At 37.1% G+C, this 25,328-nt stretch overlaps 1 protein-coding gene and 2 pseudogenes across 2 annotated transcripts in view; 1 reads left to right on the forward strand and 2 right to left on the reverse strand.

The window, feature by feature from the left end:
• Positions 1–775: 775 nt before the first annotated feature.
• On the reverse strand, positions 776–898 carry LOC118607344 (annotated as a pseudogene).
• A 5,216-nt stretch (positions 899–6,114) lies between these two features.
• Positions 6,115–25,328, forward strand: part of GOLPH3 (golgi phosphoprotein 3) — a 38,262-nt gene continuing 19,048 nt past the window's right edge. The window contains exon 1 of one of the 2 annotated variants that reach the window (XM_036225574.1): positions 6,115–6,616. In XM_036225574.1, the coding sequence (XP_036081467.1) occupies positions 6,389–6,616 (228 nt within the window). In that variant the 5' untranslated portion in view covers positions 6,115–6,388. The remainder of the gene's footprint in view (positions 6,617–25,328) is intronic. The other variant, XM_016138292.2, reaches the window with a different exon arrangement.
• On the reverse strand, positions 20,465–24,647 carry LOC107507244 (annotated as a pseudogene).

The following is a 25,328-nucleotide window of genomic DNA, read 5'->3' on the forward strand; positions in this document are numbered from 1 at the left end:
GAATTTTCCTGCCACTGGAGTCTTCTGTTTCTTTAGCCAGTAGCCATTCTAATGTTCTTTGAGACAAGTCACTAACGAAGCAGTCCTTAAAGGCACAGAACAGAGGATGTCAAGCAGTATATGAGTGTTCCATCAGCTGGAGAAATGGGGACCTGAGATGCTTTATTCATTAGTTCCTGTTGAATATAAGATGTGGAATGTATCTTACAGAAACACTCAGCACAGAACTGTTTATAGAGGGCGGTTATTGCAGCACTGTTGGAATGATGAACATTTTGGAACAAGTTAAATGCCCATCATCACAGAACTGATTAAATCGTTTGCCCATACTGTGAAATACTTTGCAGCCATTCAAAAGAATGCAGTAGAGGTAAATGCCCTGATACAGGGAGATTCTCAAGACTATTGTTATATGGAAAAAGCAACTTGCAGAGCAATGTATGCAGCATGATGCTATTACATTAAAAATCTGTATAATATATATGCATGTGTTGCATGTATATGCATGGAATGGGCATGGGGAGGATGGCCACCGAACCACACTCATGACTAATTTGGGGAAGGGACGTGAAAATGCAGTTGAGGAGGAAAGGTGACTTTTGTATTTGCTCTCTGGAATTGATTCTTGTTTGAATCTTTATCATAAGAATATGTTCATGTTGCCTGTGCAATTTTTTTTTTATATATATATTTTTAGGTGAGGCAACGCTTGGTTGACCTCACAGATTGCAAGGACCTTGTCAGCTTACAATCCCTTATTTTTTAAAATTTTTTACATCTACAGCACCTGGTCTTCCTAGTTGGTCTCCCATCCAAGTACTAACCAGGCCTGACTGACCTTGCTTAGCTTCCAAGATCAGATGGGATCGGGCTTGTTCAGGGTAGCATGGCTGTAGACTGTATTTTTCAAAAGATGGGCTGATGCATTCAGTTTCTCCTGAAAACAAGAAATAGTAAAATCATATGTTGAACCCCTGTGTGGTTAGCATCTGACTTCAACCCATCCCCCCTTCAAGAGTTAAAAAAAGAGATGATTTCTGTGACAATTGCTCATGTTCAGGCCATTTAACTGGTTTAACTTTTTCGTCCTGCCCTCACGATTGGAGGACTGTCTCCCTGTTTTTTAAGAGCATATTTTCTACTTTCTTCGCTTTCACGACTGCTGCATTAACTTGGTTGTTTTTCTTAGCCAGGCTGCTCCTGCACCTTATGTGTGCTGGTGACTTAACTTTCCCTATTTAAAGTCTCTGGTCTATAAAATGAGTGTAGGGTCAGCTTTCACAAAATGACTTATTTGGCTGAGGGAACCTGATGAAAGTTTCAGAATTCTAGTTGCACTTAACAATTCTTGATACTGATTTGGTTGTTTTAACACAGGAAGAGGGAAGTCCTTCGAATGTAAATATATACTAGACTTTGCTCTAGAGAAATGTAGCCAAGGAAACTCTTCTTACCCTGTCTTTTAGTTATCTATTTCTGATAATAATTTCAGTTATCTGTTTCTTAAAAATCGATGGCTCATCTCTGCTCCACATGGCTTCAGCTGGGACAACTTAACTGGAGGGCAGGAGGATTCACTTTCAGGAAGGCTCACTCATGTGGCTGGTAAATTGGTGCTGACTGGTAACTGGGAGCTCAGCCAGGGTTGTAGGCCAGGGGCCTCAGATCCTTTCTAGCTGGGCCTCTACAAGATGCTGGGGTCTCCTCACAGTGTGGTAGCTGGATTCCAAGAACAGTCATCCCAAGAAACCAAAGCAGGTATGCATTATATTTTAATGACCTACCCTCAGAAGTCAATTCCACCATACCCCATTGGTTGGGGCAGTCTCAAGGTCTACTCGGGTTCAAGAGGAGGGGCTATAGACTACATCTGTGGGTCAAGGGCGGATGTAGGGCATCTACTGGCCACACCTTGGTTTTAAAAAATAGCATGGACAGAATTGAATACTGGATCTGAAGTAGAATATAATAGCAGTTAAACAAATGTAAAGACTGAGAAACTGATCTTCCCAAATCATCTTCCTCAATCAGATCTTCTGTAGTTTGGTTGATAATGAATTTTTGCAAACCCAGTAATACCTTTAAACACAAATGCAAAAAGACTGTCAAAAAAAAAAAAAAAGCCTAATCAATCAAGCAACTCTTAAAAAAACAATTTTAATGACAGCCCAATTTTAATGTCAAATTTAGGATTATTTATTACTTATTTACATTTGACTTATCTAAACTTCTCTTTCAGAGAAGAAAATAAAGTTAATTACATTGCGTATTACATATCTTATTTATTAAATGATGCAAGGCAAAAGTTTACTGGGAATTTGAGTTAAAGAAGATATAGTCATTAAGATTATTACGAACATTAACATGTCACTTGTTAAGATAACTGTCATCCTCATTTTGGTGAAAAGAAATAATCCAGTTAAAATAATCTCTATTTTTAGTTGATTAAATTTTTATTAAAATTAGTGTTTTGTAGATGAACTGTTTTTTTTTTAAAATATGGTTTAATAATACTCTATTCAGTAGAGCTTTCCCTATTCAATTAAAAATTCATTTGGAATATTTTCTGAATTTTGTTAGTGAATCGATGGAAGAGGTTTTGATGGTGAGAACGTAATAGAGCCGGAACAAATATGGAAGAACTGTTGTGGTAAACCGCATTAGGATATTATAAAAATTGCCATCTGGTGTTGAAAAGTATTGTGAACTTCTAGAAAAGGGGCTACGTAATGCAAAATAATACAATAATACCATCTTTTAAAGATGGGTAGGAGATGAAGTCTGTACTCACGCAGATATACCTTGGAAAAGCTCCTTTTGCTCTTTGGCAGGTAAAGCAGCAGGAGAGGGAGGGAGTTCTCCACTTGGGCAGTTGGCAGAAAGTCACTTGTTAGTAACACAGAGCGACTACAGAAATGAAGCTAAATGAAGTATGGTGGCAGTTGGAGAGGAAGATGTTTGGACTGGCACTGGGGCAAAATAAGCAGAGGTGGCTGTAAATTTGTGCACAGAGAAGAAAAAAGGGGAACCGAGAGACCAATAGAATAGGCAAATAGGCAAATCCATAGAGACAAAAAATTGATTAGTCATTCCCTTATGCTAGGGGAATGTGGCTGTAGAGCAAAGAGGAAGAACTACTAATGGGTCGTTGTTTTTAAGGGGAGTGAAGAAAATGTTCTAAAATTGATTATGGTGATGGTTGTACAACTGTGCTTAAACTGAAAACCATTGAACGGAACAATTTGAATAGGTGAACTATATGGTATATGAATTAAATCTTAATGGAGCTGATATTTTGAAAAAGTAGGTCTAAAACTGAATATAAATAAAATACATATATGTGTAGATTCAAAAAAATTATGCCACATGGAAAAAAATACATTTACATTTCACCACTGTGTCCCTATTCCGTCTCTCAAATCATGTATCCCTTTTGTTTGTTTCTTTCGTGTCTTTCCAGGGCTTTAAAAATGCATATATAAATAAATATGAATATATATTCTTTTGTTTTTCCCTTCCACAAAAGGTAATATATTATACAAACTGCTCTTTGTATTTTTCTCTGTACCATATATTTCAGAGATTTTTCCACCTTAGCACTCAGTTCCCTCATTCATTTTCACACTACATGGTCTTCCATTGTGTGGATGGTCTACTGTTTTTTTTTTTTAATCATTCTTCTATTGATGAACTTTGGGTTACTTCCAGTGTTCACTTTCACAATGTTATAATGAACAACCAGGTATATATGTTATTTCATCTATTAGCAGATAAATCTTGGAGATAAAGTGAAATTGCTACATCAAAAGGTAAATTCATTCAGGATTTTGATGAATTCATAATTCACTTCTTGGCCCTCCATTTTGTACTCCCACCAGCAATGGATATTAGTTCTGGTTGTCCCCATGTGTTACATGTGTTGACAAACTTTCTAACTAGTTAGCGAAATGATATTATCATTGTAGTTTTAATATGTTTTTCTTATTACTAATAAAGTCAAGCAATTTTTTAATATCTAAGAGCCAACTGTATTTATTTATCTGTGAGTCATCTGTTAATTTTCTATGACCATTTCCCCCTCATTTGCCATGTGTCTTGACTCTGTGGTATTTTTTCCCATGCAGAAGTTTTTGATTTTTATGAAATCAAATTTATCTGTGTTTTTCCTGGTTCTGAGTTTTGGGTGATGGTAAGAAAGGCTTCTCCTCTCCAAAGTTACAAAGCAATCCACCCATAGTGTTCTTCTGGTACTTTTATGAGTTATTTACTAAGTGCTTTCAAATGATTATCAAAATAAAAAGTTTGAAGAAAATGGAAAGCAGCTAGCAATATTTAAGATTAACTCTTATTAAAAATAAATCTAGCAATATTTAAGACTAGGCTGTGTGAAGATCTCTGGAGATAAAAGCTTATATATACAAACAAATATCAACTAACTACTTTAACATTAAATGCCATTCTATCTTAAACCAGTTAAGAAATAGTCTTGTAAATGAAGATGGATGCTTTGTAATAGGTATCAGGTAAATCCTGAAGGGTTCTCAGGTTTGAACATTGCACGATTGTAGAAGAGAGGTAGGATCTACTTCCTCACTTGTATCTGGGCTCACCTTGGGACTTACTTTGACCAACAGAATGTGGCAAAAGTAATATTGAACAACAGATTCTCTTGGAACTCAGATGACATGTGAAGAAAACTGGGCCAGCCTGCTGGAGACAAGTGGACTAGCTTATAGCCAGCACCAATCCTCACACATGTGAGGCCATGTTACATCAACTAGCTCAGGTTAAGCTGCAATTTGACTACAGCCATATGAGTAACTCCACCGGAAACCAGTGGAAGAACAACAGCCCAGTTGAGCTTAGTCCAAATTATTGAACCATTGAATAATGAGCAAATAGTTGCTTTAAGCCACAATTTTGGGGACATGGTTTGTTGCAGAGCAATAAAGAACTCATACACATGTATTTGTAGGAAGTTTTGAATAAAGAAAAAAGATAATCTAAAATACTGAAAGATAGGTTCGATTTTGTTCATTCACGTACTTTCCATCTCCATGCATAAGATTCGAGACTGCTGTGAGGGGCAGCCACTAAGGTGACCCGCAATGATCCTTGCCTTCCTATGTTCATGTATTTGTATAACCCCCTCAAGTATAGGCTGAAACTAATTATTTCTAACTAATAGAATATGACAACGATGATGGGATGTCATTGTTTTACATTATATAAAACTTCATTATCCTAGCAGATTCAAACTGGGCGTTCTCCTTGTGATGTTTTACTTACAAGCTCCACCCTTTGGACTTTCAACTCCCCTCAGGTTTGACGTTTATTCTTTAACAACTTGCACGGATTGTCAAGCATGCCAAAACGATTTAACTTAGTAGTTAAACAGAGGGAGATGTAATGTGTACAAAGACGTGGCATGAAACGCAACAGGTTTATTGTCCGGATATAAAGTTCGCTAAGGTCGCGAGTACTGATGTGGGCAGTACAAACTGTACACACTGCGCCCTGGTCACTTTACAAGTCGGGAGGCGAGAAAAAAAGTTTTACAGACAAAACTATTCAATCCGTTCTAACCTCTTTCCACAGGGTAATACACTTAGAAAACATAAAGCCCGCTTTCAAGCCATTTAAACACAGCTGCTCCTTCTGAAGGGTCAGAGAGCGCGTCATCTCCTCGCCCCAGCTGCAGCAAGCAGTGTCCTTCCTGTGTCTCGTGGGGGCCCCGAACTCCAAGCCGGGTCCCTGCGACCGGCCGAGGCGAGCTTCGAGGATGGTGGTGTCTGGGGAGCGAAGCGCACAGCTCGAGGCTGACCAGAGTCCACCCTGGCTAGGCCACTGCTCCTCCGATTGGTGGCTCTAGCCCTGGTTTCCTGGGGAGCGAAGGAGGAGGCGGACAGAGGGAGGACGCGTCACGGGAAGCGTCCCTGGGCCAGGCGGGGAAGGGCCACCAAGGCAAGAGCGAGAGCGCGCGCAGACCGAGGGCTCGGAGCGGGGCGTGGGGGTCGCAGGCCGCCGGCTCCGCCCGCCGCTTCCGGCGCCCCGCGGGCCCTCCCCGCGCCGGCGGTGCCACATCTCCGGTGACGTCAGCCAGCGCCGCCATATTGGGAAGGCGCCGCTGCCGCCGCCGCCGCCGTCTCGTAGCCGGGGCTGCGGCCGCAAGAAGGAAGGAGCCTCTCTCGCTGCCCGCCGGCGCCTGGCCCGCCCGCTACGCCCCGACCCGTCTCCCATGCCTGCCCCCGGCCCGGCTGCCGACGGACGTCGCGTCAGCGCCCGGATTTAACACGGAAGCCCGGGTCGGGGGCCGCGGGGGGAGGAGGAGGGAGACCCTGTAGGTCCCGCGCCCTTCTCGGCCCGGCGCGGCGCCTCGGCGGGAGCCATGACCTCGCTGACCCAGCGCAGCTCGGGCCTGGTGCAGCGGCGCACCGAGGCCTCCCGCAACGCCGCCGACAAGGAGCGGGCGGCGGGCGGCGGCGGCGGCGGCAGCGGCGAGGACGACGCGCAGGGCCGCCGCGATGAACAGGACGACGACGACAAGGGCGACTCCAAGGAAACGCGGCTGACCCTGATGGAGGAGGTGCTCCTGCTGGGCCTCAAGGACCGAGAGGTGCGGGCAGGGCGGGGGCGGCTGGCGCGGGGCCGGGGCGTGCCCTCTGAGCCCCCGAGCCCCGCGCCCGGGAGCGCCCTGCTGGCTTGGCGCACGGATTGCTCGGATTATTCCTTCCTCCTTTCACATCAGCCCTTTAACTTTGACCCGCAGGTGGTCTGTTTCTCTTCCTCGCCCCTTTCCGCGTGTTCAACCCCCGCATAGAATCCAGATTATAGTCCCCACCTGGAGACTGCCCGTTAGGGTGAATCACCTGGAACCACTAGCGCCCCGAACTCCTGGGTTTTGCTGGTTTTAGGACCAGGAGGGCTCCACGGATCTGCTTTCTGGGAGATTTTTAAAAAACTTACGGTGTACTCTTTGGAACTTTGAAAATTTAGGTGAAATGGTAATAGAGACAGAGTTGTCAAAATCCTCATGACACTTCCTGGAAAATGACTTTCTAGGTAAACTTGCTTTGGGTGAAAGATTATTATTAGATTCGCTTTTACATTTTATTAGTTTACTATTCTCTAGAAAATTTTGCAGTTTTCTGGGAGAGCTTTTTCGTGGGCTGCTTGGAATACTAGGTTTATGACTTGATGAAAGGCCTCAAAGCCTTAAGTTAAAGCTGCGATAGATATTTCTTTGTATTCTGGCTTTGAAAGATTATTTTCACCCAAATATGAGAATTTTCACACATGGAAAAGTTGAAAAAAATGTTACAGTGGACACACATATCCACTTCTCTCATTAAGATTTTGTTATATTCTTTTTATCACATACTCGTCTTTCTACAAAAATGGTTGTTTAGAGACGTGGGAGAGTTGGTTAGTCTAAAATTTAGATTCTAAATTATTATGTGGTAAGGTGGTTTCAGAAACTTGTTTTATTTCAGTGTGGAACCATAGACATTTTGAGTCATTTTGAGAGGTGGATAGAAAAATAATGTTTTTTTTTCTTTTTAAAAGTTATTTTAAAATTATAGTTGACATATCAAATGATATTCGTTTCAGGTATATCTGAGTTTTGATTTTAAGAAAGTTTTCCCAATTCATGAAAGTGGGCAAAAAACTAATCTTTGTGAAACAACTTAGTCTTAGGTTGAGGTTAACATGGACTATGGACTCCTGAGATTTTAGTAAGCTAACGAACTAACGTTAACCTCGATAAAATTGCCTAGAGTATTTGCAATATCTAGACGATATCATTTGCTCATCTTAATAAGATGACATGAGAAAAGGTTATATCCTGGCTGTAAATGAGCCTAGTATCTGTTTATTAATTAACGAGTTATGATGCAAGACGAGTTATGGGAAGTTCCTTTTTGTTCTTAGGAAAAACAAACGTTGTGCAGTGTCCTAGAAATATGATTATAGAAAGTATCAACTTGCTGGGACAGAAGTACCATTTTAGGGGGAAAAATAAAAAGCAAAATGAAAATAAGTCATCCATATACCAGAGTATTTTGGTTTTTAGTTCTTGAGACTTTTTTATGAACACTTGATTTTTAGTTCTTCAGACTTTTTTTGTCCTGTGTGTAAAACTAAAAGTTAAATTAAAATCAAAACTAGCTTTTGGACATCTGAGTCAGAATTTCTCTGAATGAGAAATTATAGTGAGAAAGTACCTTTTTGTTTTTTTAAGTATGCGTTGTTACTGTAAATGTTTAAGCTAAAGCATAACAACATGCTACTTTCCTGTAATTGGTTTTCATGAAGATAATTTAAAGAATTTATTTGTTGAAGCTTAATGGTACTTATAAATCTAGACAATTTGAAGTTCTTTGGTGGCAGGTAATTGAAACTGTTGTGCTTGTGTTGTGAGTCACTATACTTTGCCATGTCATGGCCAGGTGCCAAACACTAGCTAATTCTGAGTATTTCTTGCTGATTTCAATAATCACATAGGGCCTTTCCTTTAAAAAAAAACCAACCAACCAACCAAACAGAAAACACTTTGCAGGCAAGTCCAGGGAGTTGAAGTGGAGGTGGGTAGGGTAGAGATTTTGCATTGTTTTAGATCTAGGTTTTGGGAATTAACCTATGTATTTTTTCCTGTCCTCACATCTCCACATACTAGTAACCAGCCCTGTCAACTCATCCATTTATTTATTTTTCTCCTTTGGAGGTTCCGCCCATGTCTTCAACTTGTATCACACTTTTAAAGGGGTAGGAATTACTCTTTGCCTAGGCATTTATATTTGTTGATATTAGATTTTAACTCATTAAATTTGGTATTAACAAGTTACTAATTTTATCCATAATATATAGTTTAGTAAACTTATTGTTTTAACTTATTATTGTTTTAACTTAATACCCATCTTTGTAATATCTGGGTACCCTTAAGATACCTAAAAGTTAGATTTTAAGGTCAGGCAGGTCATTAATAATGGGCACATTACATACATATGTATGTGAGCTAACCTTATTTGAAATCAAAATAATCAGATTTTAAAGAAATTGCGAAAAGGTAAAATTAGTTTGACTTTTTAAAAAAGCCAAGACTTACTTGGTTTTTTAAAAATATTTTTTGTTGAATAATAAACCAGTGGAAAAGTGCGTGTATCCTAAGTGTGGTGAATTTTTACAAACTGAATGCCCTGTTAAACCAGCACCTAGGTCAAGAAGTAGAACATGGCCAGTTCTCCAGTTGATTTCCTTTCCCGTCACTGCCTAGTCCTCAACTAGCTTGACTTTAGAATTCAGCATAGAATAATTTCGTCCATTTTTGTACTTTGTGTCTTGCTTTCGTTTAGCATTGTAAGATTCATCCATATTGTGTGTGTTGTCATTTGTTATTTCTCATTGAATTATCAATTTTTGACACAATCTACATTATTTTAAAAAAGTTACTTAGACTTGTATCCTTAGAGAGTGTTTTTTTCTCTCCCCTTTTTATTGAACAATAGGTTCAGCTTGCCAGTAAGCAAATGATCTGGCTTCAAATTACCTATGGGTGACTGTGACGTCACTGAGAATTTTTTTAATTTAAGTACAAATTTCAGATTTTTCCCAATGATTTTTCCTTTCTGACTTTTATTATTAAAACACAGATGACTGAGCCCTTCTGAGGATTCTCATCCAGTCTGGGAGGATCATCAATGACCTACGTATTGAAGTAAACCTTCCTAGGCTGCAGCGAGGATGGCTGATAGGTTTAGAGTTGAATTCAGCTTCCAAATAATTAGCAAGATTTCTGTAATCTACCGTGTTTGAGGGGGAGAGTTAGCAAATGAGCCAGGTATTCTCCTTTCCCCAACTATTTGGTTTTTTCCATAGATGCCTCCAATAGTATTTTCAAATTGCCTCATTGAGAATTACCACAAATAACTGGTGTCATGTACTTTAAATATCTTCGCTGGTGGCAAATATTAGTGTTTTGAGGTTAGATTGGATTATTTTAAATGACCAGGTGTAATTTAGAGTGAGCCCGTAGAATAGCAGAAGTGAAAAGAGGTGGCGTAGTCTTGGTCTGAGGTGTATCCTTTGTTGCAAATATGATTTAAGCTCTCTGAGCCTCAGAGTTCTCTAAATGAAGAGAGATGTATTCCTCTCCATGGTGGCTCCGATTGGACTGTTGTGGACATTTATTGTTTTACTCTTCACCAAGATTTCCCCTAGTTTCATCTTGCTTTTAGGGTGTTCTCCATTGTGTAGCACAGGGTGCCCTGTCGAAGCATTTACCCCTTTCCTTTTGTGTTGCAACCAGTCCTAGACTTGTCCAGTCAGATGTGTTCTCCCTGGGCCTTGGCCCTTGAGCGCAGGACAGGTTGTGCGGTTTTTTGGAGACCTATCGGAGTAGTAGTGTCAGTGTGTGTATCACACTGTTCTCAGACATGGTTCCTTGAGGTCAGACTGTTCTCTGACATGACTGAGCTTCTTTCTCCCTAGCCTGTTGGTGCTCCCTTTTTCCATTCGGATTTTCTTAGGCACCTTTCTACTTTGTAAGTTTCAAGAGCTGTCCAGTAAAGTTCATTTTAAAGATCGCCGGAGTCATTTACTAATGTTTATAAAGCTTGGCGATAACCCTAATACAGTAGTTTCACTCTGTATCTTGAAAAACAAGTAGGTTCTTGAGCTGGATAATATACACTTAGGGTAAAATACTTGAGTTTAAAATGATGGACTCACTTTTGCTTGGCTTTTAATATGACTCCAAAGACTGATTCCATGGATGTGCTACATTTTTGGAATAAGTTTTCCAAGGTTGTTACTTTGAAATGCAGTACTTATCAAAATGTATCAAGTTGTTTTTTAAAATAATTCTTTCTATATATGCAGTGATATATACCATCTCTGCCTATCAAATCTGTTGAGAAATTTATTCAACAAATATTTAGAATTTCAAGATAGGCTAAGATTTTAGTAACTATTATTAAAGTTTAATAAAGTCTTCTGAGTTTTGGAATTTTTGTGATTCTTTTAATACAAATTATATTCCCTTCATATTTTTGAAAGATTTGAACTTTCATTTTTCAGGTGTATTTAAGAATAGGTACACAAGTGTGAGATATACAGGATCTTAAAAATTAGTTTTTGCCTTTCGTTGTACTCTTTAAACAAGATTTTATACTTGTGAAACCACTTTTCGGTCCCTTGGCATTCTTTCACAGTGGCCAAAATACTGATTCGTCTTATAAGTCATACTAATATTTGATACTTATTAATTTTACACCTTCTGAGCATCCCCGTATGGATCATTTGAGCGTATCTTTTAGAATTATGCTTTTAAGTTATTTTAATCAAATTTCGAAATATTTGATCACTATAGTGTCAGCTTGTATGTAAGTCTCAAAAGACTCTAAGTGCATCATGCTTGTCCTGATATGTTAAACTTTTGGCTATGTTACTCCTTTATGTCCAAGCAAACTCCCTATTTTCTATGAGCATAATTTTTCTGCTGGTTATCAAAGTAAATGGTATCAATCGGAGTTGCTATAGTCGTTAGGGAATTTTATTTTCACATGTCTCCTTTTGAAGCCACACCAAGAGACTTGTTCCCATGTTTCTTCCATTTAAAAAATGTAATAACAGCTAACAAAGGTGGGAGCCTAGCTTCATTTTGAAATTGATGTTCGTGGTTCTAGTAAATATTGAGGTTTTAATTTAGGTATTACAGATATATAGGAAATAGGCTGTTTCTCTTGTTCGGCAAATCTTTCATCTGTAAGTATACAATTAATATTACAGTACATTACATTACCAAAAAGAGTGCTCCTGGTAAGTATATTTTTAAACTTAAAACTTTATATTTTGAAGGACAAAAATTAACTTACTTTTTACGTAATAAACTGTAGGTAAATTTGGTTTATTCCTTTAATTGAGACATTCTTAAATTGGATTTAACAGATGGAATTTAGAAACTCTGAACACTGCAATTGGTGTGTGTGTTGTGTATTTCTTGGAGGAAGAGGACATGGCTTTCATTAGATACTCAGAGCATTTAGGGAACCGGAAGGTTAAGGATTACTGAATAGGAACCGTTAAACTGTTTTGGTTTTAAGTTTTTGCTTTGATTTGTCTTTTTTTTTTCCTCTTGAAAATTGACTATGGGAAATTCCAGGTTTCAGTGTTGCAGTGAGTTGGATTTTGAGTTAAGATTTGTGATATGAAGCCAAAATTTCTGTAGCCTGGCCATTTTGCTAAATGACGTTTACAAACCATATAATAATCCCATCTATAATTTTAAGTTTCCACGTATTCATCAAATATTTGAGACAGTGCTTTGAGTAGGTATAAACATTAGGAAGAAGGTATTTATCTTCAAGCCTATTTCATTTTGGTTCTATGGACCAAAACTCATATAGTAAACTACAAAACTAAGGTTCGTTGCTGTTCTAGTATTTTTTGATAATAGCCTAGCATATAGCTCCCATTCAATAAATATTAGGTAACTCACGTATTTTCAGTGAGGGCAGTGTCATCCTTAAGGGAGTGAAAACTGGTTCTGGAGGTGATGGTGAAAAGTTCTTAGTTAATCTGTATATAAAGCGTAGATACACATACAGTATGTTAGTAGACATACAATGTATCCATCTTATTAGAATTTCATGGGAGAGGGGTGGTTGGGGGAAAAGTCTGAAAAAAACGTGTTTAGAGAGTGATAATGAACAAAGAAGGTTGAAAAACACCAGATTAAATCAGCATTGAAAATACGAAGTTTGTGCTTAGCCAAGATTTAGAAATCTTTCTCTGATAGGAATTTTTATTGTAATAGGTTTTGTCTTGTAGTTCAGTAGTAGGAGGAACAGTTGTGGCATAATAAACTATAGGAAGTTGTGAGTTAAATTTTTAGGTCAAAATGGTTCTTGTTGGTTGATAATATGTAGGTAAACTCTTGTGTTCCTTAACCCACTGCCCTCTGGGAAGGATTGGAAAGTGGTAGATTGTATATAAATTGCTACTAATTATTTTTACTTTGGTTTCATTTTCTAGTTCCAGTTTTTTAAATGCAACTATTAAACAATTTTATACCATGGTAACAAAATAAGCCCAGAAATAACATTTAAGAATTTAACTTAAATTTCAGTGCAGTCACCGCATTGATTTTTTTATCTATATGCAATTACATAAAATGGAAACAGGCATTTAGTGTCCATATGTTCAATTCAGTCCAACTATTGAACACTTATGTGTCTCTAATTAGGAGCTGGGGTTACCAAGTAAGATTTTTTACTCTAGCATCCAGTCTATATAGAAGACAGATGTGCAAATGATTTCAATAAAATAATTACTAACACCAATGGAAGTATATGTTAAATGCAGTAGGGATGGAGAGGGGTTACTTTGGATTAGGAGTGAAAAGGCTCTGCCTTGTTCTTGACTCCCAGCCTTGCTCTTGACTAGTTAAAAGGACTAGGATAAATGATTTGAATTCTTTAGACCTTCTGTTTTCCTCTGGGGAAAATGGACCCACATTTGTGGGCTGTCCCATAACTTTAAATTGTAGGGATCCAGTGAATTGGCATATGTGTAAATACTTTGAAAATTGCATGGTGCCCAGCAAATGCAAATGGGTAATTACCTAGCCTAGAGAAGTAAATTAAAATTTATAGTGGTCTTGACAAGTATTTATTATTTTTACTATTTTATTATTTCATAACCCTTTTTTTACTTTGTCTGCTGGACTTAGTGAACATGCCATTTAAATGCAATGCATTTGTCCTGAACAGCTAACCTTTTTTGAGGGATACGGGATGAGTAATCCCTGGCCAGCCTGGCTGGGAAATCTGGAAACCTGAATTGCCACTGATTTCTTTTCTTAGGTCAAGTCGAGGTATCAGAAGCCTCCAAACCTTCAAAATGATAAATTACTCTATGACAATTAAATAACACCTGTAAAGGGCCTAGCATAGTTGGTGCACCATAAGTGTTAGGTTTCAGAATGTCTCGAGGCTCCAGATCGCCATTTCTTCCCACCTTTTGATGTTCCCAACTCCCGTTTTTAATGTCCCCTGCCTTCTTAGGAGGGAGGTGTCTGACCTTCCTGTCAAAGTTCAAGGCTGGGATCTTCTCAGAAGGTGGTTTGGCTGGGTCCCCTAGAAAAGGCATTGGCCCATAACACTTTCTTTTTAAAAATATATCTTACTGAAAAAAATTTATTTCTTCCCTATATTTTTTAAATATTAAAACAATATTTTAAAATTATTTTTTAAAAATTTATTTTTCAATTACAGTTGACATAGAATGTTGTATTTGTTTCAGGTGTACAGCATAGTAGTTAGACGTTATAATCTTACGAAGTGATTCCCCTTATAAGTCTGGGACTCCCCTGGCACCGTACATAGTTATTATAATATTATTGACTATCTTCCCTATGCTGTGACTTTTTATAACTGGCAGTTTGCACATCTTAATCCCTTCCCCTTTTGTCACCCATTCCCTAGTCCGGGAATCACCGAAATGTTTTCTGTCTGTTATGAGTTTGTTTCTGTTTTGTCTTTTAGATTCCACGTATAAGTGAAATCATATGGTATTTGTTTTTCTTTGTTTTATTTCTCTTAGTATAATACCCTTCGGGGCCATCCATGTTGTAAATGGCAAGATTTCATTCTTTTTTATGGCAGAGTAACATTCCATTGTATATATGTACCTCATTTTTATTTATTTATTTGTCTATTGATGGATACTTAGGTTCTTTCATGTCTTGGCTATTGTAAATAATGCTGCATTGAACATAGGAATGCATGTGTCTTTCTGAATTTGTTTTGAATTTTTTTGGATAAATACCCAGAAGTGGAATTGCTTTGTCTCGTTAATAGCCTTTGTTTTAAAGTCTATTTTGTCTGACATAAGTATTGCTACCCTAGCTTTATTTTTTTCTTTTTTTTTTTCATTTTTATTTGCTTGAAATGTCTTTTACCATCCTTTTCAGTCTGTGTGTGTCTTTTGATCCGAGGTGGGTCTCTTGTAGGCGGTAAATGTAAGGGTCTTGTTTTCTTATCCTTTCAGCCACTGTAAGTCTTTTGATTGGAACATTTACTCCATTTACCTTTAAAGTAGTTGTTGATAGATATGTAGTTTTTACCATTTTATTCATATTTTTGATTTTTTTTCTTATAAAAAAAGTACCTTAAAATTTCTTGTAATACTAAGTTGGTGGTAATGAACTCCTTTAGCCTTTTCTTGTCTGCGAACCTCCAGATTTCTTAGATCACATTTTGGCTGATGCTTTCGCCTGCTCTCTGCAACAGTGGCAGTCTTTTCCTATTCCTATACAATTCAGGGGAATTTTATTTTATCATCTTACTAGCTTGTAAGAAAAGGAAGTTTCTTTGAAGACGGGGAGTTCCTTGTGTGGGCTCTTGTCCAGATTTTATGAAGAACGGGAACAGTGACTGCCATCAGTGGTGGTAGATTGGGTAGGAGTGCTGAGTGCTGTGGGGAATGGATAAAGACTTGCAGTTGGGGTGTGGCCAAAGAGGAATAATGGAAATGGTAGGGAACAGTTTAGGGAAACAAGTATTGAGCAGAATTTCAAATGAGTTGTGTGGCATGTGACTTGACAGGAAACTACCATTCGAGGCAGGCTATCTTATGTGGGAATATGTATGAAAATAGATAGGACAGTTATTCTTAAAAATGATGTTTTACATAGCTAATTAAGAAGAAAATCAAACTTGTTTGATAATGAGGACTAAGTTATAAGGGGCATTTTGTATGGAATAGGGAAAATGAAAAGTCATTAGTAATTTAGGACCTTTATACATAGTTGGAAATGGTATTGGGGACACTTGTAGGTTTTAATGATAGCAATAATACTATAAACTGAATTTTTAGAAAGCTGCTATGTGAAGAAAGGACTGGCGGATAGAAAAGCTGGAGGCAAGAAGATTGGTAGTAAGCTTGAGGTTATTAGAATTTGAGAAATTTGGTGCCTGAGTCTTAGATAAGGAGGGAACAGAATTGATCAGATAGTTTTTATAGAAGAATTATTAGGATTTAATTACCATTAAGCTTAGAGAAAGTTTAAGTCTAAAGAACTGGTAGGGAGTATTACTGTCTTCATTATTTTTTTTATACAAGTCTGTGCTCATTGTAGGAAAAGATTTAGAAAATACAGATTACGAAAGAGAAAAAGTAAAATCCATAATTTTATTTCTTCAACAGACATTTATAGAGTATCTACAAATGCTAGGTACAGTATACTAGGGAAGAGAGATACATAAATAAGCATATGTAAATAAATATGCATATATATGTGTATAATTACACAGTGTGATAATAATTATGAATAAAAATTAGAGGATGATGTGTGAGAGGATGGGTGTGGTGGGGGAGGACACAGGGACGAACTTTCCAAGGAAATGATGTTTAGGCTGAGACCCAAAGAATGAATAGGAGCCCAGTCTAGTAAAGACAGGCCAGTACGCTTCAAGGCCCTGAGGTAAGAAAGAGCTTGACTTGATTGGAGGAGCTGAAAGATGGTTCAGGCAGGAGTGGAGCGATGTGGAGAAAGGCGTGAGATGATGACAGAGGCCCAGAACACAAGACAGGTAAAGAATTTTGTATATCATACTAAGTGCAATAGAGAAACTGTTGAAGGATTGTGGGGAGTGATATACCCAATCTTTATTAAAATTAAAAATAGTTTTGTGTTGAGAATGGATCGAATGAAGGCAAGTAATGGAAGTTGGGCAGGAACATTTTGGTATTCTTCCTGTCTTATTTTAAATGAGTTTGCTATGTTCATTTATTATTGTTATTTTTTTTTAAAGAGCTCTCATCTCAATACTATTTCGTAACCCCTTTTCTCTAAATGATGTACATAGTGACCTCATGCTAGTAAATAATGGATTTTCATGGTATGTACACATGGAAAAAATTCAAGATTTTGAAATGAGGTGTTCTATTATTATTGGATGTATCATAATTAATAGGTTTGTACATACAGTCATTATGTTGTGGACCTTCATTTTTTTATCCCTCTAATGGCCTGGAAATCACATTATTACTTTCTTAGGCCTTCACGTTTGTATGAGCCTATTTATAGGCTATTTCTCTACCTGACAGCAAATTCTTGCTTGTTTTTTGATGCCCATCTTAAACTCTTTACCGCCGCCCCCCCCCCCCCCCCGCCTGCCCCGGGTTAGCTGGTCTGGTATCCCTTGTGCTTATCATTCATTGTGTACCTAGCACTGTGCTTGGTGTGCCGTAGGTGTTATTACATGTGTGTGAGCCTGCTGGGTCTGCCATAGCAATACCAACAGAATGGGTTTAAACAACAGAAATTTGTTTTCTCACAGTTCTGGAGGCTGGAAGTCAGATCAGGGTGCCTGCATGGTCAGGTTCTGGTGAGCTTTGTCTCTTCCGTGTCCTCCCTCACACCACAGAGAGCACAGTCTCTGCCTGTCTCTTCTTACTAGAGCACTAATCCCATCCCGAAGGCCCTACCCTCATGACTGTCCACACCTAATTATCTCCCTAAGGCTCCCATGTTAAACCAAAGGGGTTAGGGTTTTAACATGAATTTTGGGGGGATATACTTCAGTTCACAGCAACATGTTTTTGAAATGAAGAATGAACAAGTGCCATTTATTCATGTTAGTATTATTTATCACATCAAATTATAATTGTTTTTCGTTCTATGCCTTGTATCTTGGTCATCTTTATCTCCTCTGCTTGGCACTCAGTAGATGTTTATTGAATTAAAAATATATTTTATTAGAATTTAAAAAATTGTTTTTTACTGTATGTGACTTTGTGCCTCTGCCTTCCAAATGGGATTGGTTTTCTGTTAAAAATCATGCAGAGGCTAATATCTAATAAACAAAATATGTTACAGTGACTTGATAGAAAACTTACATGCTTTTGTTATTCTATATACTTTTCAAAATGTCCTCGGCTTAAAATACAACATGATGTACTGGTAGAATCACCGTTTTTTGAGTTACAGCACAGTAAGGTATGAGATGCAACTGCTGATTCTGAAGTGTGAAGTTATTTCTTAACTTCTCTAAACTTCAGATTCTTCAACTGTAAAATGATGATTATTGGGTTATTTTGGAGACAAGATGATAATTTATGTGAAAACAGCTTTGCAAACTGAAGTGTTAAATTGTTTATTAAATAAAACCTTCATGTTTTCTAGAGAAGACGACTATGGGACTATAGTTAGGTATGATAAGATGCTGTTAAATATACTTTTTAAAATTTAACTAGTCAAAAGAGTGCATTTTGCCACAAATCCTTTAAAAGATTTATTTGCTTGAGAGGAAGTCAGTTTCTGTTCATACTTTGTTTTGTGCTCTTTGCAGTGAAGTGATCAGTGGCAGGAATGGAAATAAAAATGAGTAATACTCCCTTCCATTTTCATGGTGTTGAAAGGAAGCACACCTAGATCACCCATTAAACAAATATGGCTTAGTAGGGTAAGACGCAGTAATAGAACCAGGGCTTTGGAGCTAGGGAGTCCAGTTTCAGTTCCAGCTTTGCTACTCAGTAACTGTGTCAGGTCCCTTAATTCCCTTGAGCCTCAGTTTCATTATCTTGTGAAAAATGGAAGAATACTGCCTACTTTACGAGTCCTTCTAAGAATTAGACATGGTGTGCATCAAATGCTTAGCCCGGTTTGAACATATATAGTAGATTAGGGATTTGGTATATGACCAGCTGATTTGTACAAACTGGAGGTAAAAAAGGATTTGGGAGGATATGTTACAAATGTTAAGAGTTATCCATGAAGGCCTGGATTGAAACTTTAAAGAAAAAAGTGATAGTATATGAGATGTCTCAAGAAGAGTGTATGAACGAGATAAAAGGCCATACTGAGCACTACACTTAAGGAATAGGTAGAAGAGTAATCTGTAAAAGCCTGAGCAGGAGTTGTCTAGGATATCAGGAGAGTGGTGTTAGGGAAGCCAGGGGAGAAGAAGGGAGTGTCAACAGCATTAGGTGGTGTGGGGCAGGGACGGAAGGGAAGTCTTGCTGAGAGCTGTATGAGATTGCACGGGAAGTGAGAGGGAAGTGGTGGAGACTTATTTTTGGACTATGCTTTCAAGAAGTTTGGGGTGAATGGGAGGAAGGGCGATAGGGCAGAGTTGGTCTGTATGTACCCTAATCTCAAGTGACATACCATGCTATTTTCCAAATTCTATTTGTTTGAAGGAAGTCCCCAAGTCTAAGCCTGTTCAGGAGCAAGGGATTATACGAGGGCGTGAATACCAAGAGGCAGGGCTCGTTGGGGGCCGTGTTAGAGGCTGGTTCTCCGGGGATACGACAACTTATTTTTCAAAATCTTGTTTTTTTAGCTTTTTAATTCATATTCTTTTTGATGATAAGCTACTCTCTGTAGTTAACTGCTACTTTCATAGTTACCTCAGCATACTGGAATGTGGAGTTTTTAGGAAATAGTGATCTTTAGATTTCTGTATAGTCCAGAAACTATCAACCACAGAGTCTTTAATTTGGATTTTTAAAACCTAAATAGTACACACTTGTCATGCCTTTGCAGCTATTAACAGTGTGGCAAGGTATTTCCAAATTTTCTTATCAATTTGACATTTAAGAAGTTCTCAGTGTGAAATGAAAACAAACTTTTTCTTATTTTCTTCTAGATTATGTATAATAGTGCCAAACACCAGTTTTCAAGTACTCCCATTATAAGTGCTCATTGATCCTGAGATGTTAACTTTATTCTTTAGACTGTTCTTTATGTATTAACAGTTTTTAAAATACCCTGATGATTGACTTGCAGATGCCTTTTTTGAAATTAAAACACCATATATCCTGTTTTGCCTTAAGTCACGACATACTTACTCCCGTAGGGAATTCTTTATTCATTAGAATCATACTTGTAGAGTGCCTGAAGTCTATCTGTCTCATTGTATGGATGAGAAAGTGGAGACTCAGGATATTAAATGCTCTGCTTAAAATATCCAAACAAGTGTTTCTTATGGCGTGGGTCAATCAATATTCAGGTCTCAACACTGATCCAGCCTGATTCTTCTTACATCTCAATGATACTCTTTGTGAAGATTTTTATTACCTTATTCAATTTCTTGTTATAGAACTTGTGTTTTTTTTTTTTTTCAGGAATTTGAACATTTTGTCTAAATTGTTTATTGGCATAAAGTTTATAGTATTACCTTTTAATTCTTTAAATGTGTGTATGATTGGAAGTGATGTCCCTGTGTTTATTTATAAATTTGTGAGCAGTTATCTGTTTTATAAAAAGATGAAACATTTAAAAATGATACAAAAATACTATTTTTAAAACAAGATCAAAATGTGAGTATATCTAACCGTACTCAGCTTATAACAGAGCTGATAGGTAAGTGGAATAATAATTCATGCTGTAGCATGTTTAATAAACTGACAACAGCGGAAGTTACTTGAAGGAAAGTAGAGGAACTTTTTCTTTTAAGAATTAGAACCGAGGGGCTCCATAATCATCTGGCAACTACTCCGTGTCGTATACCTGTGGTTGGAAATGTGCATGATGGGAACTGAAGAGATCTTCCTGATCTTTAACGTCCTGTCCCCCATGGCCATGATGTAACACTTGTGCTGTTACTCTCTGTATTAAGCAGTCATCTGCACAGGTTCCTTTGTTTGTGCATGACAATTGTTCAAGTCTCGGGTCCTTGGCAATTCTGAGTCACTGGATACTTCTGCCCCAGTTTCTCAGTTTCAGCCATTACACAGTCAGCTATCCAAGGAATACAGTTGGCATACAGACAGCCCATCATTGACCACACTAAGTTCAGTTTGGCTTTACTGGAAAAATTGATAAAATTGGTATCAACCATGATGTGGCAAGGTGGGCCCAGCTGTGTGTTATGTTAGAAGAATAAGCAAGAATGGTTTTGAGGGACTTACCTTTCTTTCCTTGAGTGCACTGGGATCTTTCTTTTTAGGTTTTAATCTAACCTTTTATTTGAGCATCTGATTTCAGAGGAAGCATTTACTTCATGGTTGCATACTTCCTTGCTTTCCTATGTTCACTCCAAACTCTTGTTTTTCCTGGAATCCTTCCCTGTGTTTATATTTGATTTTGGTAATTTGTGAATCTCTTTGCTCTCTCCACCTTTCTCCTTCCCCTGTACTCTCCTGTTTTAATCTTGATGTTTTTAAAGAAACAACTGTTGGCCTTATCCCCCTGTATTTACCCTCCCCCACATTTTTCTGTTATGCATTTCATTGGTTTCCATGCTAATCTTTATTATTTCTTTCCCTTTGATTGCTTTAGGTTTAGGTCTTTTTCTAGTTTCTTAAAGTGGAAGATTAGTTTCTTGATTTGAGATCTTTTGTAACAGATATTCGATAAAGCTACAGAATTTCTAAACACTACTTCAGCTGCATCTCATAGATTTTGCTATTTTGTGTTTTCATTTTCATTAAGTTAAAAATATTTCCTAATTTTTCTTGTGATTTCTTTGACCCATAGATTATTTAGAAGTGGTACATTAATTTCCAAAGGAGATTTCCTGGATTTCATTCTGTCGATTTCTAATTTAATTTCATTAGAGTAAAATATACTTGATATGATTGTATTTCTTTTAAACTCACAGGCTAGCATATAGTCTATCTTGAGAAATATTTCAAGTGTGCTTGAAAAGTGCTTTCGTTTGTTGGAAAGTTCTATAAATGTCATTTAGGTCAGCCTGGTTGATAGTGTTATTCAGTTCTGTATCTTTGTTTTCTGTCTAGTTCTTTTAGTTATTGTCAGTATAATCTTCAACTACTGTTATATTATTTTTCCTTTCTGTTTTTAGTTTTCGCTTCATGTATTTTGAGATTCTGTTGTTAGGTATGTATATGTTTATTTACAATTGTTATATCTTTCTGATGGTTAGCTTATCATTATGAAATGTTCCCTTTTGACCCTCTTAATTTCTTACCCTGAAGTCTGTTTTGTCTTATGTTAATATATCCCAGCATTCTTTTGATTATTGTTTGCATGGCATACAGGCATGCCTTGTTTTATCGCACTTCACTTTATTGCACTTCACAGATGTTGCACTTTTTACAATTGAAGGCAGGACCCTCCACCAGCAAAAAGATTACAACTCGCTTTAGTGCTATACTTGCTTTATTTTGGCGGTCTGGAACTCAACCTGCCATATCTCTGATGTGTGGTTATATATATTTTTTTCATTCTTTAAAACCTATTTATGTCTTCAAATCTAAATTATCTCTTTTAGAGAGCGTATGGTTAGATCTTATATTCAGTCTTGCAATCTTAATTTTTGATGTGGAATGTTTAATCTATTTATATTTAATGTAATTTTTGATAGAGCTGTCTTTATAGCAATCACTGTGCTGTTTGCTGTGTCCTCTATTCTTCCTTTACTGTCTTTTTTTGAGTTAAATAGAAAATTACAGTTATACCATTTAAATTTCCTCCCTCTCTCATTTCCTATAGTCATTTGAGTTTTTTTCTTAGTATTTGGTCTAGAGATTACAGTATGTATCTTTGTTACACTCGTCTTCAAAAAGTCATTTAATTCCAGCAAAATATAGAAACTTTGCTCCAGTGTGGCTTTATTTACTCTTTGTGCATTTTTGTCAGAATATACAACTTTATGTGTTATAACCCTAACAATACTGTTTTGTACTTTCTGTTTTAAATCAGTTTTTAAAAGCAAAAAGAGAAAATACAGTCTTTTAAAATCACCATTGTATCTTTTCTTCGTATGAGTTTGAAATACCTTCTCATGTTATTTACTTTCAGCCAGCAGAAACTTCTTTTAATATTTCTTGTAAGGCAAACCTGCCAGTAGCAAATTTAGTTTTTGTTTATCTAGGAATGTCTTTGTTTCACTTTCATTTTTGAAGGTCAGTTTTGCTGGGTATATATTCTTAGTTGATAGGTTTTTTTTTCCCTTTTAGCACTTTGTGTGATCCTAACGCCTTCTTTTCTCCAGTGTTACCAGTGAGAAGTTATCTGTTAATTGTTCCCTTATATGTGATAAGTTGTTTCTCTTGTAGCTTTCAAAATATTCTCTTTTTTGTCAGCAGTTTGACTGTGATGTGTTGGAGTGTCTCTGTGTTTATCCAGCTTGGAATTTGTTGACATCTGGATTTTAGATGGTATTTTTCACCAAATCTGGGAAATTTTCAGCTGTTATTTTTTTCTGCTTTCTCCTCTCTTTTTGAAACATCTGTTTTCCTATTCTGGGGGCCTTGAAGACTTCAGTGTTTCTGAGGCTTTCCTCATTTTTCATTTTTTTTTTTTTCTGTTCTTCAAATTTAAATTGAAGCTCATTGATTTTTTTCCCTTTCATCTCAAATATGAATTTTTCTAGTGAACTTTTCATTTTAGTCTTCATACTTTTAAACTACAGAATCTCCATGTCTTCATCGCGATTCAGTATTTGATGAATCATTGCTTTTCTTAATGAGCCATTGTCATTTTTTGCTTTAATTCTTTACCTGTGGTTTCCTTTAGTTCTTTACCAGTTCTTTGGTAGAATGTTTCTCAGCTTGGATTTGTGTGATGCATAAATGCTTTTTTAATATGTGTCTTAACGTATGTGTATTTTCTGTCTTTATAAGGTTGAGGATGTCAATTTCATTTGCTTCTGCAGTCAGGTGCCACTTAGTGATGGGGATATATTTTGAGAAATGCATCATTAGGCAATTTTGCCATGGTGTGAATATCATAGAATGTACTTACATAAACTTAGATGGTATAACCTACTACTGTAACTGTATGTGCTATACCTGAAGGTTTTGTTTACAACAGCATCACCACGAACACGTGAGTAATGTGTTGCACTATGATATTACTAGGCAATCGGAATTTTTCAGTTCTGTTGTAGTCTTACAGGACCAGTGTCATATATGTGGTCCATCATTGTATGCAGTCTGTTACTGAACTGCTGTTATGTGGTGCCTGACTGTAATTAGATGAGATTAATTGGAATATCGCCCTTAAATTGTAAATGGTGTTTGATTAATGACAAGTCCTAATTTGTCTTTGACAAATGGATTAAATGAGTTGATTGGACTGCTGTTTGTTTTTAGTAAGCAGCTGCTTTATCGTTGTAATCACACTTATTTTTCTAATAACAACTAAAGGTTAAGTACATGCAAATTTGAATTTCCTAGCCATGTATAGTATTTATTGGCCTATGATGAATCCTTTATAGTTTCTGGACTTGAATTAAAAAGACCTTTGTCAGATACCACAGATATAATATTTTAAATCCAATATTTCATTAAATTCTTTTTGGCCTTACTAGTAGTTGCTTGCAGGAACAAATCACTGCAGAATATCCTAAGGAGATACAGGTGAATCTCATGGAAATGAGTTTCAGGAATACAGCTGAAACACATAGGAATACTTCTGTTAGGATGCTATTCTGTGTCCGTCTCTGTATGTCTTGATCTGCTTGTTATTGCATGTTCTCTTATTTCTACTCTGCACATCTCTTCTATTTTCCGTTCTGTTTATCTTCATTCTGTGATTGCATTTGTACAAAATGACCAGTGGCTTCTGAATCAAGATGACCAGTTGTATCTTCAATGCCCGTGCCCATATAACTGACCCAGTCTCTCTGTGCCAAATTCAGATTCTTGGGAGGGAAACTGATTTTGCCCATCATGGTCCAGTTAGATGTAGTGGAGCGCAATCACCTGTTTTCTCTAGAATCTCTAGATAAGGGTAAGTTTTCTGAAAAGGGCATGTGAGTCAACAGTGGCCTCACTAGTACAACCTTTGGGTTAGGTTTGGTTGTAAATCCCAAGTGTTTGTGTGTTATTTATTTTCAGGCAGCCATTTCCCAAACTGGTCACACCAGAATTCAGCATTATGTAGAAAATAATGGTGCTTGTGTTTTAGTGATTTCGTTTTTAAATACTTAGTGTATGAAAACAAACATGTCTGGTAAAATATTTATTTCGTGTACCTCTTATATACATATATTGACTACTAGAATTATTTTGAGTTGTTAGATGTTTGTGGTTTCATAATCTAGGTTCCCGAAGATTGTTCTGTACTGCCTCCCCATTGTAGTTTACGTTGTAGTTCTTAACTATTTTCATTGAATGTTAGTTGTAACCATTTAAGCTTGAACAACTATAGTTTTTTCCTCACTGGTCTCCTTGCCTCCATTGTCCATCTTAATGCACACAGAAAAGTCTAAAAATAAATAGAACCAGAATTGCCAAACATTACTGCTAACACTTTCTTTCTAATCCACTTCAAAACTAGGACCATACTCTATATATGATTTGGTAATATTGTTCTTGCGTTTTGAAATAACCTTTACACCAGGATTTTAAAA

This window comes from Rousettus aegyptiacus, unplaced genomic scaffold, assembly GCF_014176215.1.
Source record: "Rousettus aegyptiacus isolate mRouAeg1 unplaced genomic scaffold, mRouAeg1.p scaffold_m13_p_8, whole genome shotgun sequence".
Classification (NCBI taxonomy): domain Eukaryota; kingdom Metazoa; phylum Chordata; class Mammalia; order Chiroptera; family Pteropodidae; genus Rousettus; species Rousettus aegyptiacus.